The sequence below is a fragment of the Condylura cristata genome, unplaced genomic scaffold, assembly GCF_000260355.1.
Source record: "Condylura cristata isolate star-nosed mole 26May11 unplaced genomic scaffold, ConCri1.0 scaffold00008, whole genome shotgun sequence".
Taxonomy (NCBI): domain Eukaryota; kingdom Metazoa; phylum Chordata; class Mammalia; order Eulipotyphla; family Talpidae; genus Condylura; species Condylura cristata.
In genome coordinates this window covers 63,100,890-63,121,693 of record NW_004567109.1, presented here as the reverse complement: position 1 = coordinate 63,121,693, position 20,804 = coordinate 63,100,890, and the positions used below count along the sequence as shown (strand labels likewise).

Sequence of the window (20,804 nt, the reverse complement as noted above, 5' to 3'; positions counted from 1 at the left end):
GTCGTACACGCTCCCACACTAGACAAACCATTCAGGTAGGTAGAGGGCTAGGATAGGGAGTAGTCCTTTCACTGTGAGAAGCAATGATTTCAAGAGTGTCTCACCAAGCTGCCTGCCAGCTGTATTGCCATCAGAGATGCTTACCAAGGCTAACTTAGCTACTACGGGCCCATCTGAGCCTGTGCTGCACCATGAGGGATCCAGACAAGACTCAGACCTGGTGCTTGCCTTCTGGGAGCAGAACCTACTAGAAGGGACAGAAGAGGCAAGTAAAAAAGTGAAAGGTACAAGTACTGTGGGGATATGGGTGGGAAGGAGAGGTAAATTAGTAGGGGGACTGTAAGGAAGTCTGGATGAGGTTGGATTTCAGCTGGAGCTTTAAGCAGAGATCCCTTTAACAAAGGCACAAGGTAGGAAAGTGTAGAGAGTATTTGGGGAACAGAGGGAATGCTTCTTGAGGTTGAGGGTAGAGCTTGAGATGTCTCAAAGTCACCTGAGACATTTTAAAATACAATGACCATATGTCCAGTCCTGATTTTATTGTTCCTATCCAGTTCACAATTAGCACCTGTGTTGAGCAGTATGCTTAGATGCCTGACCCTGAGCCAGGTGCTTTATCATACATATTTAATGTTCATCACTGACCCTACAAGCTAGGACTTAACTCCATCTTACAGAAGGAGACTAAGTACAACCTACATCACACAGCTGGTAAATGATGGAGGCACAGCATTAATGTCAGAGCCAGTGTTGTTTCTCACTAGTACCATACCTCACTAGTACTTTGACACTAAATGAGTCACCTTGATCATACAATTTTTTATATTTACTTTTAAAAGAACATAGAAGAAATACTATTACACATTGCCTTACCCATTACACATTTGACTTTTTGCTTGTACCTACAAAACTATGTGTTCTGTTTTATTATTTAAAAAAAACAAAACAGAATTGAATGCAAATAAAACTGACAAAGTAGTATCTATTAAAAAGAAATCTGGGCCCTCCCTGGTGGCGCAGCAGGTTAAAGCACTGCACTGAGAAGCTAAAGCCACTTCCGCATGAGTTCGATTCCTGCCTGCCCCGGAGGTGACCACATGGCGAGGCAGACCTCTCCTGACCTGCCCGCTGCTCCCTTCAGCAGTATACTTTGTTGATCTGCCTGTTCTGCTCCCCGCTCTGTCTCTGGTGAATCCTCTCACCCTCCGCATCTCTGGCCTGTACCCCAGTTCTGTATGAATAAATAAATAATTCTTAAAAAAAAAAAAAAAAAAAAAGAAATCTGAGTTCTGTACTCCACTGGCTATATGAAGAATTTCAAAAAATAGTTTTACTCGCATCTTATATAACAACTTTAGAATCTGTCGCCCAAGTGAAATGAAACAACTGTAATAAAATTACATATTCTGGTATTTTCTTTAAGAATATGATTGCCATCATATTTCTCACAGAAGTGACTTGGGTGTTAGATTCACCTCTTCCATGCACTACCATGGCACCTTGTAACTGTAGAGTTTCCTGGGTACAGAGAGGTCTCCATTCTCTTAACATCTTTGAACACTATCCTACTGCAGCAGCCTGCCACTCCTGTATACTTGCCACCCAAGTCAGACAGTTAGAATCCTTTTGTAGTTGCAATTAAGCAACTGCCCTGTTCACGGAAATGTTCCTTGATAGTGCCTGACACTAGTTCCACATGTAGGATTTCTCTCGTACTCTTCTCTCAGGCCCTTGTATTTGCCCAAATGATTTATTATGCTCCTGGTGCAGCTGTTTGGTTCCTTTCTTTTTCTAGAAACTAGGGACCCAGGGCAGGATACCCTGATATGATTTCATTCAAGAAAGATCATGGCATTTATTTCATTGGTAGAATGAGGATAATATTCCTTTCTTAGGTGTCTGCAAATACCTGTTACCTATAGGTAGGTAAGTTTGGAAGGTATAACAGTTAAGTACTGCATCTAACAAACCACCCCAAAACTTAGTGGCTTTCAACAATACCAATTTAATATTTCTCATGACTTCATGGGTTGACTGGGGGTTTCTGCTAATGGGGCCAGCTTGACTGAACTCCTCTGGGCTCACACACATACCTGATCCACTGACCAGTCACCTGGGAAAACTCACTTCTCCACACATCTCACATCACTTCAGCAGCTAGCCTGGTCATGTTCTCATGGCACAGCAGAGGTGCAAGAGCAAACAAGCCCAGCCATGCAAGGAAGCAAGCAGAAATGCACACACACTTTTCAAGCTTCTGCTGACAGCAGTTTGCTAAGATCCCATTGGCCAAAGCAAGTAACATGACCAAGCCCAGTGTCAGAGTGAGCAAGGACTACCAAGTTTTGCAGGATACAAGAAGGTCATGAACTAGGGCTAGAGGAAACCTATAGGTTTATGTTTTTAAGTTTATCCTATAAGGGAGAAAAAAATCTGAGTAATTACTTTGTGTTGAGCCTATGCTATGGGTATGCACAGGGCTAGGCACTTTCCCTGTTTGTCATACAACTCTGCAAGGTAGGTAGGAAATCAGACCTCAGGAAGTTAACTCGCTCAAGGTCACCCAGCCTATGTGTGGTCACGCAGGGATTGGAATATGCATGTCAGTCTGCCCCCAGGGTTCAGGTTCTTGTCACTACACCTTTCTGATGCTCAGAAGCACTTTTCCTGCCTTATCGTACCTCCAGCTCAGTTTGAGTTGTTGCTTTTTGACTGACTGCAAACCCTTGCTCCAAAATGCTGCTGACCCTAATGGAATTGTGCAGTGAGAACCCACATGTTCCCCCACACCCTGCACTGAGTGAACATGTTTTTTCCTTTTAGAAGAGGATTGTCTGTCGGCTACACAGACAGCCTAAGAATTATGCCTTTCCCAGCCATGCCAGAGGAGGAAGGGCTATCTTCTCTTTAATCTTCAGGATTTGGGGATGTTGGCATTAGGGCATTTGAGCATGAGCTTTGGTATCAGTCTCACCAGAGTTCAAATCCTAGTTCAGCCACTCATTAACTCTTGTCAACTTTGACCAGCTTACTTAACTTCTTGAAATCTGTTTCTTCATCTTAAAAAAAAAGTGGGAATAATAACACCTAGTTTGCAGAGCTGTTACAAGGACTAAAATTATGTATATAAAGTGCCTAACCCAGTGCCTGGTACGTAATAAGTGACATTATTGGCATCGTTGATATTATTTCTAAGCAGAGCCTTTCCCCCCCTGGGAAACCCTGTTTATGTCTGTTGGACAGGTCGCCCCCACCTCCAGCCAGTCTGTGCAGACTTGCTGCCTGCTGTGTCATCGGGAGCGCAAAGGCTGGGAAGAAGGCCCTTCCCAAAACGGACTGGTGTTGCAGGGTGAGAAGCTGCCCCCTGACTTCATGCCAAAGCTCGTCAAGAATCTCCTAGGCGAGATGCCTCTGTGGGTCTGCCAGAGTTGCCGAAAGAGCATGGAGGAAGATGAAAGGCAGACAGGTCGAGAACGTGCAGTGGCGGTAGGTAACCGCTGAGCAGGACCCCTGAGTGCAGGAGGGCTACCTGCGCAGGGAAGGCAGATCACTGAACTCTTCTTCCCCATCCTCTCAGGTGGTCTACTCAGGTCACCCTTCATCCAGGAGCATCTTCTAGCAGCGTGGGTTTAATGGAGGCGGGGCAGAAGAGCAGGGCTACCAGCAGCCCAACTGACCCCTGAGCAGAATCTGAAGGTCCACTCATAGGTTCTGGTAGAACACAATCCTGCCCCTTCTTGTGATCATGCTGCCTTCAGTTTTGTGATAGTTTGAAATACCAGCCAGTGTGGCGTGGAAGCCAAAGGTCTGTCTGAGGGTCTGCAGTGTGCCTCAGTTGGGTTGCCTAGGCACCAGCTAAGTCTGCCGTTTCCTGAATCACGGGAAATCAGATTTTCCTTGTCTCTTCTGACCATCTCTCTTAGCAGGTTCAGTTTAGCGTCAGCAGTCCTGCCTTAGAAGCCTTTTCTCTCCTGGGTAGCTCTCAGGACTCCTGTAAGGCCCGTAATTAGCAGGTAGCCACTCCCCCTACCAGAGTCTCTCCCACCAGTATCCTGGCGATCTTAAGTGCACTTCACTCCACCAGGAGCCCCACAGCCTGGCCCAGCGTAGGCAGAGCCTGACCTGCATTTGCCTATTCCTGGAATTGTAGGGCCTACAATTGCATGGGGCCTGGAGGGAGAAGTGCTCCTGGGTAAGTTTAGGTAGCAAAGGGCCAGCCTTTGTGTCTGTTATTTTACCATGAGCCTTTTTTCCTCTCTTCTCCAGATTTCCTTGTCACATACATCCTGCAAATCACAGTCTTGTGGGGGTGACTCCCATTCCTCTTCGTCCTCCTCTTCATCGTCCTCGTCATCATCCTCCTCCTCCTGCCATGGGAACTCAGGGGACTGGGATCCCAGCTCATTCCTGTCAGCACATAAGCTCTCCGGCCTCTGGAACTCGCCACACTCCAGCGGGGCTGTGCCAGGCAGCTCGCTTGGGAGTCCTCCCACCATCCCCGGTAAGTCTCCCAAGCTTGGAAAGAGCTGGGCCCCACAACCATAGAGCTGTGTTTTCCTTGCTACTTTGTTCAAACACACCAGAAGATCAGCTGTTAAGTAAAAGTGGAGTTGTTGTGCTGATGGCAGAGGGGAGTGTGAGTAGTCCTTAACTGTTCCCGTGGGATTCTTTAAATGTCCCGTGACTCTGAGGCTACCGCTGTCATTGGCTCTCACTGCTGTTCCCTTTGGCTCCAGGAAGAACCTGGTGAATTCTAACTGAATAGAAAGTGGAGTTTGGGAGGGTCCTTAAGGTGTTAGGTCACTTAACACCTGACCCCTGCAACTGCACAGTGACTTCATTGCTAGGCCTCCTTTTTCCCCACTAAGGGTTGGGTGTAAAAGCACAGCACTTAAGATCACCAGGAGAGAGACAGTGCGTGCTGCTGTGATTACTGGCCACATCTATACAAGCCTTCCTAAGCCCAGAGAAAAAACCCTGATTTATTGATGCACTATGTAAATATCAATTACTGTCTGCTTCTAACTGGAGGGACTAAATTTGTCGAGAGGGCCCTGCCCCACAATTGTGAGAAGCTGAGCAGTACCTAAATCCAGTTAGGTTGGTGCATGAGCCAGAGTCATCGCAGTGTTTTCCCACTTCTCTGAAACTTGGGGCCACCTGAGAGCCTGCCTTGCCTGGCTGCTCCATCCACAAGGCTGAGGCAGACCCCTGGTCTGCCGCTCCACTGGCTTCTGCAGATCCTGCTCTGGACCTGAGGACTCCCAGGTCCTTTCAAGACTGATCACAGGTCCCATTCATGCCAGCCAAAGAGCGGCCTTGCATGAGGCCGACATTCCCTCAGACCTGCATTCCAGCTGGTACTGGAGCTGCTGCCCCAGAGAAACCTCAAGCCCGAAGCACTGCTGAGCTCTCCCAAAAAGCTCAGGGGCCCACCGAGAGGCTAGGCCCAGGACTGTGGCAAGAAGCCCTTGGGCTACTCTGATGCCTTTCTCCCCACCCCATCCACAGGTGAGGTTCTCCCCATCTCGGAGCACCACCGGCACTCAGACCTCACTGCTCCACCTAACAGCCCCACCGGCCACAACCCCCCGCCAGCATCACTGATCCCATCTCACCCCGGATCTTTTGACTCACCACCCCACCCACACCTGCTGCCCACCACCCCAGCAGCGCCTTTCCCTGCCCAGGCCTCAGAGTGCCCTGTTGCCGCTGCTGCCGCCCCCCACACACCAGGGGCCTGTCAGAGCCCCCACCTGCCCTCCACCAGCATGCCGCTCCTGAAGATGCCTCCACCATTCTCGGGGTGCAGCCACCCCTGTAGTGGGCACTGCAGCGGGCACTGCAGCGGGCCTCTCCTGCCACCACCGAGCTCCCAGCAACTCCCCAGCACTCACAGGTGAGCAGATGACCAGCATGAAGGGCAAGCTCCCTGCTGACTTAAACCTAGAGTTTTAAAAATTGTTGCCAGTGGTACTTTTGGGGTGGGAATTAAAGCTAACACTGTTTTTCTTAATAGTTTATCTCAGAACACTTTAGAAATGTATAAAGAAAAATATCCTCACAATCTACAGGTAAAAGTCTAATGCTGCAGTGTTAGCTTCTTGATGTTTCTGTATATATTGGTAAATGATATTCTTTGGCTTCTGACCTTTTATGCTGTTGTATAGTGATTTTTTTAAACCTTATAATCAAAATCATTTTCCCAGTTAAGATTGTTAGGATAACTTTTTATAGCTCTCGCTGTCTTATGGCATAACAGCTCTGTTTTATGGTTCCCCTGTTGCTAGGCATTTAGACATTTCCAGGCTTCTTACCATTATAGACAAGGTTATGAGAAGCATCTTTGTATGAAATCTGTTTGATTCGGGAATTATGTCCTTGAGGTAAATTATTTAAGGGTAACTCTTAATTAGTGGGAAAAGTTATGTTAACAGGTATTTGAAAGATGAAAACTATTAGAGAAGATAGCTGTTATAAATCAGATGTTTATTAACACGTTTGTGGGTTCCCTTTCTAATAGCCCACTTCTTCTCGCATGTCTTTCCCACATGGAGGGGTAGTGTCAGTACTTAGCTTTGTCAGGTTCTTGTGCGCACGTCTGTTCCCTTGACCGTAGGCTGAAGAATGTTTCCCACAGTGCGCTTTGCTTCTCTCCAGTTGCTAAACATTTGGGTCATTCCAACATTTTAACAATTATAAATATCACTAAAGATGTCTTTGCCTAAAGTATGTTTCCTCTTTTGGGTTTTTCTCCTTAGAATATATCCCTCAGAGTGAAAATAAGTTCTGGTAAAGGTGTGTTTTTTTGTTGTTTTTTTGTTTTTTTTAAAGATGTATTTATTCGTACATACAGGAAACGGGGTTCATGCCAGAGGTTGGGGGGTGAGAGGATTCACCAGAGACAGAGAAGGCAAAACAGGCAGATCTACTGAAATACACTGCAGCAGGGAGATAGGAGAGGTTTGCCACAACATGTGAGTCACCTCCCTGGCCGAAGATCGAACTCATGGTGTGCAATGGCTTCAGATTGCTTCATAGTGCTGCACTTTAATCCCTACACCACCAGAGAGGACCTGTTTTGTTTTTGTTTTTTGAGGAGAATCACACTTCATATTGAAAAATTGTTTTCCAAAGTATTCTCTGACTTGATATAACCACCAATATAGTATGCTTGTTTCTACATATTCTCAGGAATATGGTATTTTTATTGACTAATATAGTAGATGAAGAATAGTCAGATTAACTCAAAATTCTCTGCGATTCAGTGGTAATGGTTCCTGCCCATTCTTTCCACCCTTGTCCCATGCACACTACCCTGGAGCTGAGCCTCGTCCCTACTTCGCCCAGCTCCCACTGCTTAGCCCTGCCCAGGCACTCCAGCTGCTGGTGCCCAGCCCAGGGCCCTGACTCCAGTTCCAAAACTCTCAGGCTTATGTCTCATCCTCACTCTGGGGAAGTCATATATATTACAAGATGCTCCAGGGCTTTGTGGCATACAGAAGCAGAGTAATGCAGGGGAGCTTGGTACAGACATATAGGCAGAGTCCTTGCCACTCCCTGGACAAATCAGTTAGGCATTCTGAGCCTTAGTCTGCTCCCTTGCCAGGTGGAGAGAGCCACACCTCTTTGGCAAGATTCAGAAATTACATGCTAAATACAGTCCTTGGTCTACCCAGTAGCTGCCATAGTCTCTGACCTACAGGTTGAGTTTGCTGACATCAGAATCGTCAGGAGTGAAAGGAGACTGAATTTGTTGGATGCTCAGGTAGCCACCAGCACACTTAACCTGTTAAACACCTACTAACCAAGCACCTACTGTGTACTACAGACAGGGACCCAAAAGTAAAAGTGGTACTCTCCCTGCTCTTGGGGAGTGCACCATCGGTCTAAGAGACAAACAGGCTAATAGACCATCACCATAAAGCTGGGCCCTGAGTGGCAGCAGGGATGGTGTTCACCCTGTTCTGTGAGAGGCGCTGATCCCACCTGATGCCTCAGCCTTCGAGGGACTGTGACGGTGGGGCTGCTTCCCCAGTCTCCTCTGTGGCCTGTGTCTACACCACACGCCCTCACCTCTGGGCATGTCTTTCTTCCCTGGCAGCAGGGACCCCGGGTGCAAGGGGCACAAGTTTACACACAGTGGCCTGGCCTGCCAGCTGCCCCAACCCTGCGAGGCAGATGAGGGGCTGGGCGAGGAAGAGGACAGCAGCTCAGAACGCAGCTCCTGCACCTCATCCTCCACCCACCAGCGAGACGGGAAGTTCTGTGACTGCTGCTACTGTGAGTTCTTCGGCCACAATGCGGTGAGTGAGCCTGTCCGGGCAAGAGAGGACTGGGGGCTGGCCCAGGCAAGCCAGATGAGTGCCATGCTCACCCCAGAGCCCCCTTTGCTCCGGGCATAATAGCCACACTGGGACCCACGAGTCCTCGCCCCTGCATCCACTCGCCTGATCCTCACAGCACATTTGTGAGGTAGGGGTTTTTCAACATTTGCTATCTTTGCTGTTTTCATGGTTTCTCTTAAGATTGACTTTTTTTCCTTAGGCAAAAGGAAAGGAAATGGCAGAGAGAGCTCTGATTCTGATGAGTATGTATACGTGTGTAATCACAGAGAAGTGAAGGCTTGTGCGTGATGAAGGCAGAGTGGAAGCAAAGGCTCTCGGTCCCCCAAGTTTGAGAGCCAGCCGAGAGACAGGCCGTGAGCACAGATGGCGCCAGGAAGGAGCTCAGAGCAGAGTACATGCTGTCTCTGGACAGGGGGAGAAAGCAGTTCAGAAGTCTCATAAGGTGAAGAGGAGAGGGCCGCCGGCCAGGGTAGCACAGTGGAGGACAGAAGAAGTGAAAGTAATGACATTGCTAGACACCTTTGAGCTAGGAATGATTATCCTCATTTTAGAGATGACAAAATTGAGGCTCACAAAGACTCAGTGACCTGCCCAAGGTCATACAGCTTCCAAGTGACAAAGCCCGGGCTCCAACCTGCTTTTCTGGCTCCTGAGTCAATGTGCTCCCACCATCACGTGCCACCGCCTCCCGCTACCCACCACTGCCTCGGCTCAGGGCCTGGCTGAGGGTGAAGCCATTTGGTCTGTGTGGCTTTGGTAGAGAGAACAGTTGTCAAGCTCCTCACCATGTTTGGTGCCAGCGGGTGGGAGTGCTCCGGGCCTCCCAGGCCCAGGGTGTAATGTCAGCACCTCCCCCTCCCCCAGCCACCCGCTGCCCCGACGAGTCGGAATTATACCGAGATCCGGGAGAAGCTCCGCTCAAGGCTGACCAGGCGGAAAGAGGAGCTGCCCATGAAGGGGGGCGCCCTGGGCGGGATCCCTGGGGAGCCCGCCGTGGACCACCGAGATGTGGATGAGCTGCTGGAATTCATCAACAGCACGGAGCCCAAAGTCCCCAACAGCGCCAGGGCCGCCAAGCGGGCCCGGCACAAGCTGAAAAAGAAGGTGGGTGTGAGGGGGAGCCCAGCTCTACCACTTCTTCTCCCCAAGGACTCCCTCACTCAGCCCCCAACACATCTGGGGCATGAATGGTGCTGGCTGCCAAAGGCCTCAGCACTGCTCACTGTCATGGGAAGGTCTGAATGAGTTTGGGAGGCATCAATGGGTCAGGGAGCTTGGGGCCAATGATTGGAGGAAAAATGAGTCTAGGCCTCAGAAGCCACTGACTGGATTCCTCAAAGCCCAGGACTCTCTTCGGTCAGTCACTCACTTAGCCACTCAACAAACACTTCTGCAAATCCTGGGATCCAGAGTGTGACACAGTTCCGTTCTCACCCTGGAGAAACTCAGTCTGGTGGAAACACTGCCACAAACTGGACAAGCACATTCATGTGTGACCAGAACTGTGGTGAGGTCACAGTCCTGCCTGGGTTGCTGGAAAAAACTATACCAAGAGGCTGATTTGGGAGCTGAATGGTAGAGAGTGAGTTCACCCTTCCTTGCCAGGGCCTTCCTGGCAATGAGCATGGCACATCCCTAGCCACTCACAATAGCCAGAGCGCAAACAGGGTGAGACAGGACAGATAGTGGTTGGGAAGACCTCGCAGGCCCTGTTCAAGAGCTTTGACTGGATCGTACAGGGGAAGGGGAGCCCCTGGAGGGCTTTAATCAAAGATTGCACTTGGTCCAATCTGTGTTCTAAGATTACCTTGTGACAGTATGGCAGGTCATCTGGAGGGATGATACTTGAGGCAGGAAGTCTCGAGCCAGGGAGAGAGAACTGAAGGTGGGGCCAGGGAAGATTTTTAGAGGGAGCAGGAGTCGCACTTTCTGATTTGTTGGCAGGACAGAGAGATGGAATCAAGAATGTCTCCCAGTTGGTCAGATGGTATGCCTTCCATCGTGCAAGGATGGATTGGCAGAAGGTGACTTCAGTTAGGACACGTTGACTGGAGCTTCTCCTGAGATGTCAGTAGGCGGTGGAGTTGTGGGGTTGGAAGTTGCCAGCATGAAGATGTAATTGAAGCCATGGGACTAACCCAGTTTATAGGTAGAGTGAACACTTCCCTGAGGGTTAAGGGAGATAGAACCCCATGAGCTATTCCCGGCAGCTCTGCTGCCAGGTGAGCCCTGGGGCTTATAGCAATGTCCCCTGCTGCCTCGTTACCCCATGGCCAGCCTGCGGGCCCCCCCCCCCCCAGTGCAGTTGCACAGTTTCACACTCAAGAGCCCAGCTGTGGAAGAGAGTGGGTTTGACAGGTCACTAGCTCCACGTCCTGGGTGGTCAAATAGCCTTCGTGTTCTGGAAAACAGCACTGATTCTCCACCTTTTTCCAGCCAAAGGACAATTCAGAATCCCTTTCCTACGGCCTGGAGTAGTGATGTCAAGGGTCCCACCGCTGCTTTTGAGCTCTTTCTTCCTTCCACACAGTGTGGCCTGGCTGGAAGTGTTGAGTAGGGTACCACTGTAACTGTTTTGGCCTCTTCTGGCCTCAAAAGTGGTTTCCAGTTAGGTCCCAGAAAGCACACTTGGCAATTCTCAGACCTGTTGTACTTAAGTCTGTGTCCGCAGACAGCCTTTCCCGTTTACCAGCATTGCTCTCTCTTCTTTCCCCCTTTTCCTCCTATTACCTTTCCTTCCAAGCTCAAGTCCAGTGTTTCCTCATTTGCAGACTTGCTTGGGTAACCCCTTGCCCTCCCACACCTCCGACTGCTGACTCCCACACTATTCCCTCACTCAGAAACTCACAGCTTAGCCCATCCAGTCCAGTCAGGAGGCCAAGGTACAGCACGGAAGAGCGGTCAGGTGTCATGTGAGTGGCATTCATGGTCATCTGTTTTTACATCAACCTCCTCCCTCCTCCCAGACTTAACTACAGCCTGGCTGTCTACCAGAGACACAACTTCCCCCAGGAGCCATCCAGTGGCAACTGCTCATTCTCTCCCACCTCTGGAGAAGAGTAGGCTGTCTTTCTGCTTCCTTATACTACTTCCACATCTCAACCCTCTTCCCCTCCCATACTACCCCTACTGTCCATAACTATACTCCCAGCTCTGTCACCTACAGCTTCCTTCCCAGCCCCCTCTTCATCCACTGAAGACTTCATCCACTCTCTTTCCAGGCCTTAACCATCACTCACTCACTTTGTTAACCATCACTGCCCCTCACAAAAGCAAACTGCAGCCTGACCTGCCTTTCCCTTGTGTGGATGCCAGGAGAGAAACACCTGCTTGAATCTTGTCTCTGGCTGCCTGGCACAAGACCTCTGCTCATCTCAGCTCCACACTTCCTAGCAGGCCTCATGTAGTGTCCTAATTGGCCTTCTTGCTTCCTACCACTTCCATTCAGAACTCGTTGGTTAGACCTTCATATCCAACCTCCAAACTGCACCACCACCACCTATTTGGGGACATTTAAATGACATTTCCTGGATCAAGGAGGATTGAACTTCGTGGACAAATCCTCTTTCAAAGTCTTACCAGCCCACCTGCAGATACCTTCTTGTTATGAGAGGTTACGTTACCAGTTTCCTACTTGAGACCCGAGCAGTTCTTTCTCACCTCCTGTGTAATGTCTGTCACTCCTCCTCTACATTCTTTCCCATCAGCATGTCAGTTTCCAGTACACCCTTTTGAAAGTAGTGTGTTCTTTAAGCATACAGCCTCTCTCCTCTAGACTTTTCCTCACCTCAGAGCCAAATTCTTGAAATTGTCTGTGCCACTGTCTTGGCTCTTCTGTCAGCCCACAGCCTATTGCTTTCACCCACCCCCCTCCTCAGGGCTGCCAGTGACTTCTCAGTTGCCAAATCGACAGCATCTTCTGTTCCATCTGCTTTGTCTACTGGGCAGTCTTTTATAGTTTGTGTGTGTTCTCCTTGTCACACGTTGTTTTCTTGGATTCCTCGGTCTTTAGCCAAGAGGGACAGGGAAAGGCAGAGGGCACTTCGATTTTCTCTAAGTTTCTCACCTTCCTCTCTGTTCCTGTTCTCTCTCCTTTGAGAAATCCTGTGTCTCTGCCTAACCCTCCCTCGGTCCATTAGGTCCTGGTCTGTTAGGCCCATTTATTTCCCCAGCACTTCACATTGATGTCTCCTGCTACCGGGCAGCTCCTCGTGGACGTCTCCCAGGTACTCCGGCTGTGCACATCCAAAACTGAGCTCCTCCTCTTCCTCCAAAGAGGCCTGCTCTTCCTTCTCCGTTGGCTGTCTGGTTAATGGCACCACCATCCACCCAGTGGCCCGAACCAGTCCCTGGGTGTCGTCCTGGGACAATGAATGCTTCGTGGTGATTGAGAACAGCGGGCCTTGGAATTGGACCTCAGTTTGAAATCCAGCTCTGCTACACTTTGCTGTATGACCTTGGGCAAATCACTTAACCTCTAAGCCTCGGTTTCTTCATCCATAAAATGAGAATAACAGTAGAACCTAACTCAGACTGTTGGGAGGAGGCAGCACAGCGATGCACAGGAAGGCTGGGCAGCGGGCGCTCAGTCGGTGTGTCCTCTGTGGCAGCAGTAATGGTTGTCTGTGATGTTCTCGTGACTCATTTCTCTCCCTCACTGGGAGTCCTAACTGTGTCACCTCTCACACTTCTCTCCACATACTGCCATTACTTAAAAAAGCCTTCAGAGGCCAAATAAACCCAGACTGAGCATGGCCTGCAAGACTCTTCAGGACGCAGCCTCTGTCCACTCAGCTTGACAGCTTTGTCTCTCAGCTTCACCCTTCTAGCCTTCCTGCCCCACTCACCCCTGCCTTCAGAAAGAAAGTTGAGTTCCAGCTGTATCTGTGAATGTCTATATTCCCTAAAGATTTTGTGCTTTCCCATTTCCCCGGCTTTATGCTTGCTCATCTCTGTTTAGAAAATTCCTGTCTCGCTCTCTGCAGGATAATCCCACTCACCGTTCAGTGCTGAGAGCTATTGCCTCCTCTGCCTCAGTCTGGGTTCTCAGAGCACTCTGTGCTTGCTTCTCTGCAGCGCTTGTCACTGTCACTCAGAATTAAACAGCCTGTCTGCATGTCTGTCTCTCCAAGCCAGCAAGCAGAGATTGTGGCTGAATTCTGCTCAGAGAAGGCTTGTCAGACAGGATCGAAAAGTACAGAAACTGGAAAGAGCACTCCTGAGTGTGCTGGTCATGACTGTGCCACTTACTAGTCATGTATTCTTGGGCTATGTGACCTTGTTCTTTCCAAAGTTGAGTTCCCTCATCTGTAAATTGAAGAGGAGGATGCCACAAGGTAGTTGTGAGGGTTAAGTGAGACAGATTTGGGAAGGTCCAGGCTCATGGTATGTAGCAGACAACATGGGGTCCTATGCTTTCTCCTTTTACTAACAAATTCTGTGTGGTTCCCCCCACACCAGTAGTTTTCAGACTTCTGTTTAGTAGCAGAATTCTTCTCTGCAGATGGAACCGCAAACTCAAAAAATAAAAGCAAAGCAGTTCTAGCGCAGGGGAGGAGCAAAGTGAAGACCTTGCCACTCTATGTCCCTCCCTGTGCCTTCCACATCCTGCCCACAGCTTGGAACTCCATGGCCCGCATTGGCCCTCTGCTGCACACTGAGCTGCTGCCTCACCTGAGCACTGCAGTGCCAAGGCACAGTCTTGGTGGCGACAGGGAAACAGGCATACAGCCTCTCAGGTGTCCTCAGCAGCCCAGTGAGATATATAGGTGGTTAGTTTTCTGCCCACATTTACATGCAGTTTTTGTAAGGTTCAGAAATAAGTGATTTGTCCAAGGTCCCACCAGTCTCCCAGTCAGTTGTGGAGCCAATGTTTAAAAAGATGAGAGAAGAAATACACACGTGCTGGCTGGGCACAGGGTCACCCTCTAAGTAGGCTCTGAGGTGAAGGCAAGCCCTCTTTTCTGCCCCCAGTTTCCTTTCTTGTTTCTCCCCTTCATTCCCAAATCAGCTAGAAATATGTCAAATGGTGGGAGTCATCCAGCCTCTGGCCTACCACCACCTCCTTCCTGTAGACTTTGACATCTGTTCCCTCTCCTGCCTCCCTCTGCAGGCCTCCTTGGCCTGCTGGTGCCTTCAGCTTGGGCAGAGGGGTGGGGTGATGTAACCTATTAATTTTCACTTTCCTGATCTGACCTCCCTGGGCCTTCCCTGGGTGAAGGGGCTACCTTGACGTCTTTCTGTGAGGCTGGTGGGGCTGTTTGTGTACCATTGGGCACCCCTTAGGGGTGACCTTGATTATGTGCAGCCAGCCAAGCAGTGTGTGACCTTCCTACAGGAACTTTGCCCATCAATGATGTTGGGAGACACCCAGAGCAGCCTGACCACTTTGGTTGTCCTATAGCCCCACCTCTTCTAGAAAGACTCCATATGGCATCCAACTTCTTTCCCCTACTTCCTATAGAATTGGGCAGAATACCTCTGTGACATCTTCCTCACATGTATCCTCACTTTGATCTTTACTCCAGAATTTCTGTACCCAGTTAGCAGGTGAGTGAATTGCTGAAGCTCATGTCTAGGAGGCAAGATCCAGTTAGCTCAGTTCCTTGCCGTCCTCACCTTCTCAGGCCCTAGGACTGATAGGGGGACTCTGGAAGAAGGAGCTATACAAACCCTCCACGACTCCCTCCCCCCACCACCACCACAGACTTGTACCTGTGTGATTGCATTTCATCCTCACTCCTGCAGGGGTGGGCAAGCATGCCAGATTCACAAAGCCCAACCTGTGGCCAGTTTGTGGCAAAGTTGGGCTCTGAGCTGATGTGTCAGGTATCGCATTGTATGTGGCAACTGCCAGATTTCTGCTAAAACTGCCTCTTGTATTGGCAGGAAAGGGAGAAGGCCCAGTTGGCAGCAGAAGCTCTCAAGCAGGTGAACCGCAGTGTTTCTGGAAGCCGGGAGCCAAGGCCTGCTAGGGAGCAGCTCTTGGAGTGGCCTGACCAGGAGCTGGATCGGGTCAACAGTTTCCTGAGCAGCCGTCTGCAGGAAATCAAGAACACTGTCAAGGACTCCATTCGTGCCAGCTTCAGTGTGTGTGAGCTCAATGTGGACAGCAATGGCTTCTCTAAGGAGGGGGCTACTGAATCAGATCCCCAGGGTCTGACCCCCTCAAGCCTCAATGGCTCCTCAGAGCAGCGGCCTGACATCAACCTTGATCTATCCCCCTTGACTTTGGGCTCCCCTCAGAACCACACGTTACAAGCACCAGGCGAGCCAGCCCCACCATGGGCGGAAATAAGAGGCCCCCACCCACCATGGACAGAGGTGAGGGGCCCCCCTCCTGGTATCATCCCTGAGAATGGGCTAGTGAGGAGACTCAACACTGTGCCCAACCTGTCCCGGGTGATCTGGGTCAAGACACCCAAGCCAGGCAACCCTAGTCCTGAGGAGACAAGCTCAAAAGAGAGCCCCATTTGTAAGCAGGAGCTACCTGAGTCCTTGGCCTCAGGGGGGAAGCCTCGGAAGGGCAAGAGACAGGGCAGTCAGGCCAAGAAGAGTGAAGCAAGCCCAGCTCCCCGTTCTCCAGCCAGCCTTGAGGCTCCTAGTGCCAAGGGCCAAGCCCCCAACCCCAAGCAGCCAGGCAAGGCCCCAGAGCCTCCCAAAGTAGGCAGCTGTGCTGAGGTTGGAGAAGGGAGCAGGACGAGCCGGCCAGGACCTGGCTGGGCTGGTAGCCCCAAAGCTGACAAGGAAAAGGGCAGCTCCTGGCGAAGCTGGCCAGGCGAGGCCAAGGCACGTCCCCCGGAGCAGGAGTCCATGCAGTCCTCAGGCCCAGCAAGGCCTCAGAGCTTGCCACAGGGCAAAGGCCGCAGCCGTCGCAGCCGCAACAAGCAGGAGAAGTCAACCTCCTTGGGTGAGTGCACCAGGAACTGAGTGGCTGACCCCTCCACCCCAGCCAGGCCATGGGGTGGGGGGCAGTCCTTGGTGTGTGGCAGCTTTGCCCCAAGAGCATAACCCCAGAGGCCTGACCCTGGGCTCTGAACCTTCCTGGCTTTGTCTCCCTAGATGATGTGTTCCTACCCAAGGACATGGATGGGGTGGAAATGGACGAGACTGACCGGGAGGTGGAGTATTTCAAGAGGTAGGTGTGGGGCTGCCCACTGTCCTCTTCGGCTACGGCAGACTCCAGGGCCTGCCCACACACCCCATGTCATGCCTCAGGACCCTCAGAACTACCTCCCCATCAGCACTGTGCCCTCAGAAGGCCACTCCAGCCCTGCAGGGTCTCTCCCACCAGACTGTCTGCTGGAACGCAGATAGCCACGTGGCAAGACAGGGCATTTTGGAAGGAGCAAGGGACCATTGCACATTAAGAACTAGGGCTTTTTGCAGCTTCATTCACTTTGTTCATTCACTTTGTCCACTGTGTCCTTACTAAATACCATCATAGATAGGTTCTTGGAGAATGTGACTTTAAACAAAACATCTAACTAGAGCATGTCCTCGTCAGCCAGGATTTTTTTCCCATTAATAAAGGATGACATTGAATGAAGTGGAGTCATTCGAGGAGCTGATGTACTTCCCTAGTTCTTCCTGGTCTGAGTTCAGGGGACAGCTGAGTTCACACAGTATGTATGGAGAGAGCCATATATGTACAGTCTAGGGTTCAGAAAAGTTATGGGATTGTGGGGTGTTTGACAAACTATGAGATGGGGGTGACCCTGAAAGCTGACACCCAAGCTGAAACCTGAAGAGTAAGAAAGAGTGGTTTAGGTTTCAAATATAAAAATGGGGGATGGGGAGAAAAGGGAGTATTTGTGGCATTGGAGCCAGCAGGTACAGAGGTTAGAGAAGGCAAAAAATACACCATCCTTAAGGGAGTGGAAGACGACCTAGTGTAGTTGTACTGAAATACAGAGTAAGGAGAGAGCCTGCATCCCCAGGCTGTCTCTTCTTGTGCTGTCCTGTGCCTGGACACCGCATCTAGGAAGTCCCTGAGCCAGTAGAGTTCCCATGCCTGCCAGACTGCAGCACCCGGGAGCCAGAGGGACTGTGCAAAGCTGAACTGGTTCCTTCGGTGGCCAGTTCACACAGTTCAGGAAGGGGGTCCTGAACCTCAGAGGAAGGAGGGGACCTCTAATTGTACTTTGGTGTCTCCAAACCCACAGGTTCTGTTTGGATTCTGCAAAGCAAACTCGTCAGAAAGTTGCTGTGAACTGGACCAACTTCAGCCTCAAGAAAACCACTCCCAGCACAGCTCAGTGAGGTATGAAGACCTCCCACAAGTTGCATGTACCACCCCTGCCCACTCTGCCACCTTGTGAGTCCTGCACTACCATAGTGACAGCCCCGCCAGCTACATGCCTTGAAGTCACAGGCCCTCCTTCAGTCCTCCCCATGTTCCTGAAGGGCATCCACCAGAGTTATCACCACCTGGTCTGTTTTCCCATACCAGCTGCCTTCCAAAGTACCCACACAGCCATGGGCCCCTGAGGGACAGCCGTGGGCCCACCTGTGATGTTATCAGCCTCAGGATTGACTGCCTGGCTTGGCTCTTCTGTGCAGGCATCTGGAATGCTGCTCAATTACGTGAGAAGCAGACAGCCCTGAGAGGCAACTGAGCTAGACCATGGCCGCTGGGGGTCAGTTAGGCATGAAGGGGTCAGTGGGTGCTCAACATGAGTTCCATGAGAAAAAGGACATGGAATAAAGCTGCCTCCCAGAAGCAGAGACTTGGCTTCCCTCCTAGCCACTGCATCTGTCCTTTTGTCAAGAGCAGTGACATATCGGGCCTCCCTAGCAGTGCAGAGAGTTAAATCTCAGCACTGTGAAGCTGTCCGTAGTCACTGCCAAATGAGTTTGGTCTCTAGCCAGGGAGCTGACCCACATGGCACAGCAAACCTCTCATGCCTTGCCCGCTCCCCTCAGTAATGTATTTAAGTAGATCTGCCTCTTCGGCTCCCCACACAGTCTCTGGTAAAAGCTCTCAGCCCCCCACACACACCTTTGGCCTACACCCCAGTTCTTGTATGCATGTGCACCACCAGGGAGGTCCCACATGGCCACTCTTGAGGTAATAGGAAGTGAGGGCAGAAGCGCCAATCACACAGACTGCCCAGAGGGGTATTCTTACCTGTCTTCTTCCCCTTTCCTGTGCTGGGGCAGCTCCTCATTGACCCAGGGCAGCAGACTTCCTGGCCTCTTGGCCAAATTCATCCACCCTTGATGCTGACCCAGATATCCCAGGGATAGCCCAGAGAACCTGAAACCAAGGTACCTTGGGGCCTGACTCCCTGTGACACTTGTGCAGCTGCAGAGCCAGGGTGATCTGAGTCACCTCAGCCCTCTGCTCTGAGGGGGCTGGGCATCCTGGACCTTTGCCAGGGCTTCCTCCTACCTCCACAGGAATCCCAAACACTTTGCATCTTTTGCACCAGTGTCCCTGTCATCCAGGACACCTATCTCCCCCACTCCTTTTAATCTCTTTTCCCAGACAGGAGCTGCTCCCTCCCCAACTCCCTTGGATCTTTTCACCCTCCTCAATAGGATGGGGCTAAGACAGTGCTGGCACGCTTGGCCTACCCCAGGCAGCACCTGGAGCCTGAGGCAGAAGTCAGAGAGCACATGCCTGGCCTGCCAGTGGGAGAACATGCAGTGGAGGCCTCGTACGTGGGATGGTGTGCTGTCAGGGTGGGCAGGCTCCGCCAGGATTCCTCCCACATTCCAAGAGCTACAGAACCTCAGGACTGGGACTGTCACTTGTCAGGGTTTTAACTCATCCTCTACGTGATCATAAAGTCTGTTCAGTGCTTTCAGGCCAGGAAGCAGTCAGGACTCTTCGGGCCTCACTGCTTACTTGTGTTCTGTTTTTCTCAGCCCCTGCAGAGTGAAGCTTCTTCAGGGTGTTGTGAAGACCCGACTGCCAGCTGCAAGTCTACAGATTGTTTTTCCATATCCCTGCCCACCTGCCCAAGACCCTCCCCACTTCCTGCCATCCCGGACCAACCAAACGCTGAATGGATGCCGTGCGTGCCGGGGCCCTCAGGACCTCTGCAGAGCCACTTCCTGGTGCTACGCAGCCTCCACACTCAGAGCCCGGGGGCTGGGCTGGCCTGTGGGCCAGGGGCTGATGGTACTGCTGGCCCAACACTGCTCTTTGTGTTTGGTTTTTTGTTTTTGTTTTTTTTTTTTTTTTTTGATTCTTTACTTTTTGATACTGTGAAGATCTTTCCTGCGAAAGATAAAGCAACATTTGGACACAGAGTCAGTGTGTTGGTTTGTGATGAGTAGGGATAAGGTGAGGGCTGTACTCAGAAGCACCTTAGTCACTAGGCTAATTGAGCACATACTCCATCTCACCAGTTTGGCAAAGTTTCCACTTAATATTTGGCAGCAGTTCCAAGTAGGATCATTCCCTTTTACAAATGAGGGAATTATAATACCAAGTCCAGTCTAGTTCAGTCAGAGAGCCCAGGTATACGTGAGTTTGACCTGCACCCCACCCCATCCCCTTGCTGGGAGGACTCTGGATACATGAGCCTAGAGAGCCTCTTCCCCGTGTTGTATCTCAGTTTCGCCATCTGCAAGAGAGGGCAGCACCTGTTCTCTTTGCAGCTGGTATGAGAATGGGTCGGGGAAAGCTCAAGCCTTTATTTGCTTTGCACCTACAACCTGGGTGGCTGGAGTTGGCAGGGCAAGTGGAGTTTCTGTACATTAACTCTGACTACCAATGGGAATGGGACATGAGAGTTAAGAAAGTAAATCAGTCCTATAAACGAAAGCAGACTTCTCTTCCTCCTCTTCCCCAGTGGATCTGATTTGTAAACTTAGGTTTTAATAGGTTTGCTAGAAATGACTCATCCTAGCCCCTTGTCCCCAGTGTGGTTTCCTTTACTAAAACCAAGCCTACGTGGGGAGAAATGGCAGTACAGTCACATTATTTTGGGGGTGTCATTTTTGTAGAATCAAACCACCCCTTCCAGGTTGAACCCCATCATAGGTGCACAGTTAGTGCCAACTTGTAAAGCAGTGAAAAACCACTGTCTACAGACTTTCAACTCCTAAGCTTTTCCCAATCCCCAAGGAAGTACACCGCTTCCCTGTGAAACCTCTATACTTATCAGCAGTGTATCTCACCTCTTGCACCAGGCACTTGAATTCACATGGCTAACTAAAATTCTGTTTCATCACTGCTAAGTTGCAGGTCTAATGGAGAAGCCACTTTACTTACAGAGAACTAGACTCTTGTGAATAGTGGTGAAATGCTTGTGCTTGCCCCTGCCTCCCACACTCAATTCCAACCATACTGGTAATCTTGGTTTCCAAAAGACCCTAGAATCCTCCTGCTCATTCTTCCAAATCCCAGCTGAGAGAGAGTACTGGTTTTTTTTTTTTTTTTAAAGATTTATTTCTTTATTTGTACAGAACTGGGGTACAGGCCAGAGGTGCAGAGGGTGAGAG

At 50.5% G+C, this 20,804-nt stretch overlaps 1 protein-coding gene across 3 annotated transcripts in view; it reads left to right on the top strand.

Moving 5' to 3' along the window:
- The window catches only part of FAM193B (family with sequence similarity 193, member B), a 29,345-nt gene extending 9,744 nt beyond the window's left edge, over positions 1-19,601 (top strand). Inside the window, exons 3-11 of one of the 3 annotated variants that reach the window (XM_012722516.1) lie at positions 3,244-3,349; positions 4,267-4,501; positions 5,512-5,899; positions 8,105-8,306; positions 9,213-9,452; positions 15,237-16,257; positions 16,410-16,485; positions 17,513-17,610; positions 19,221-19,601. In XM_012722516.1, coding sequence (XP_012577970.1) covers positions 3,244-3,349; positions 4,267-4,501; positions 5,512-5,899; positions 8,105-8,306; positions 9,213-9,452; positions 15,237-16,257; positions 16,410-16,485; positions 17,513-17,609 — 2,365 coding nt within the window. In that variant the 3' untranslated portion in view covers position 17,610; positions 19,221-19,601. The remainder of the gene's footprint in view (positions 1-3,243; positions 3,350-4,266; positions 4,502-5,511; positions 5,900-8,104; positions 8,307-9,212; positions 9,453-15,236; positions 16,258-16,409; positions 16,486-17,512; positions 17,611-19,220) is intronic. The other 2 variants (XM_012722517.1, XM_012722519.1) reach the window with 2 other exon arrangements.
- The last annotated feature ends 1,203 nt before the right edge of the window (positions 19,602-20,804 follow it).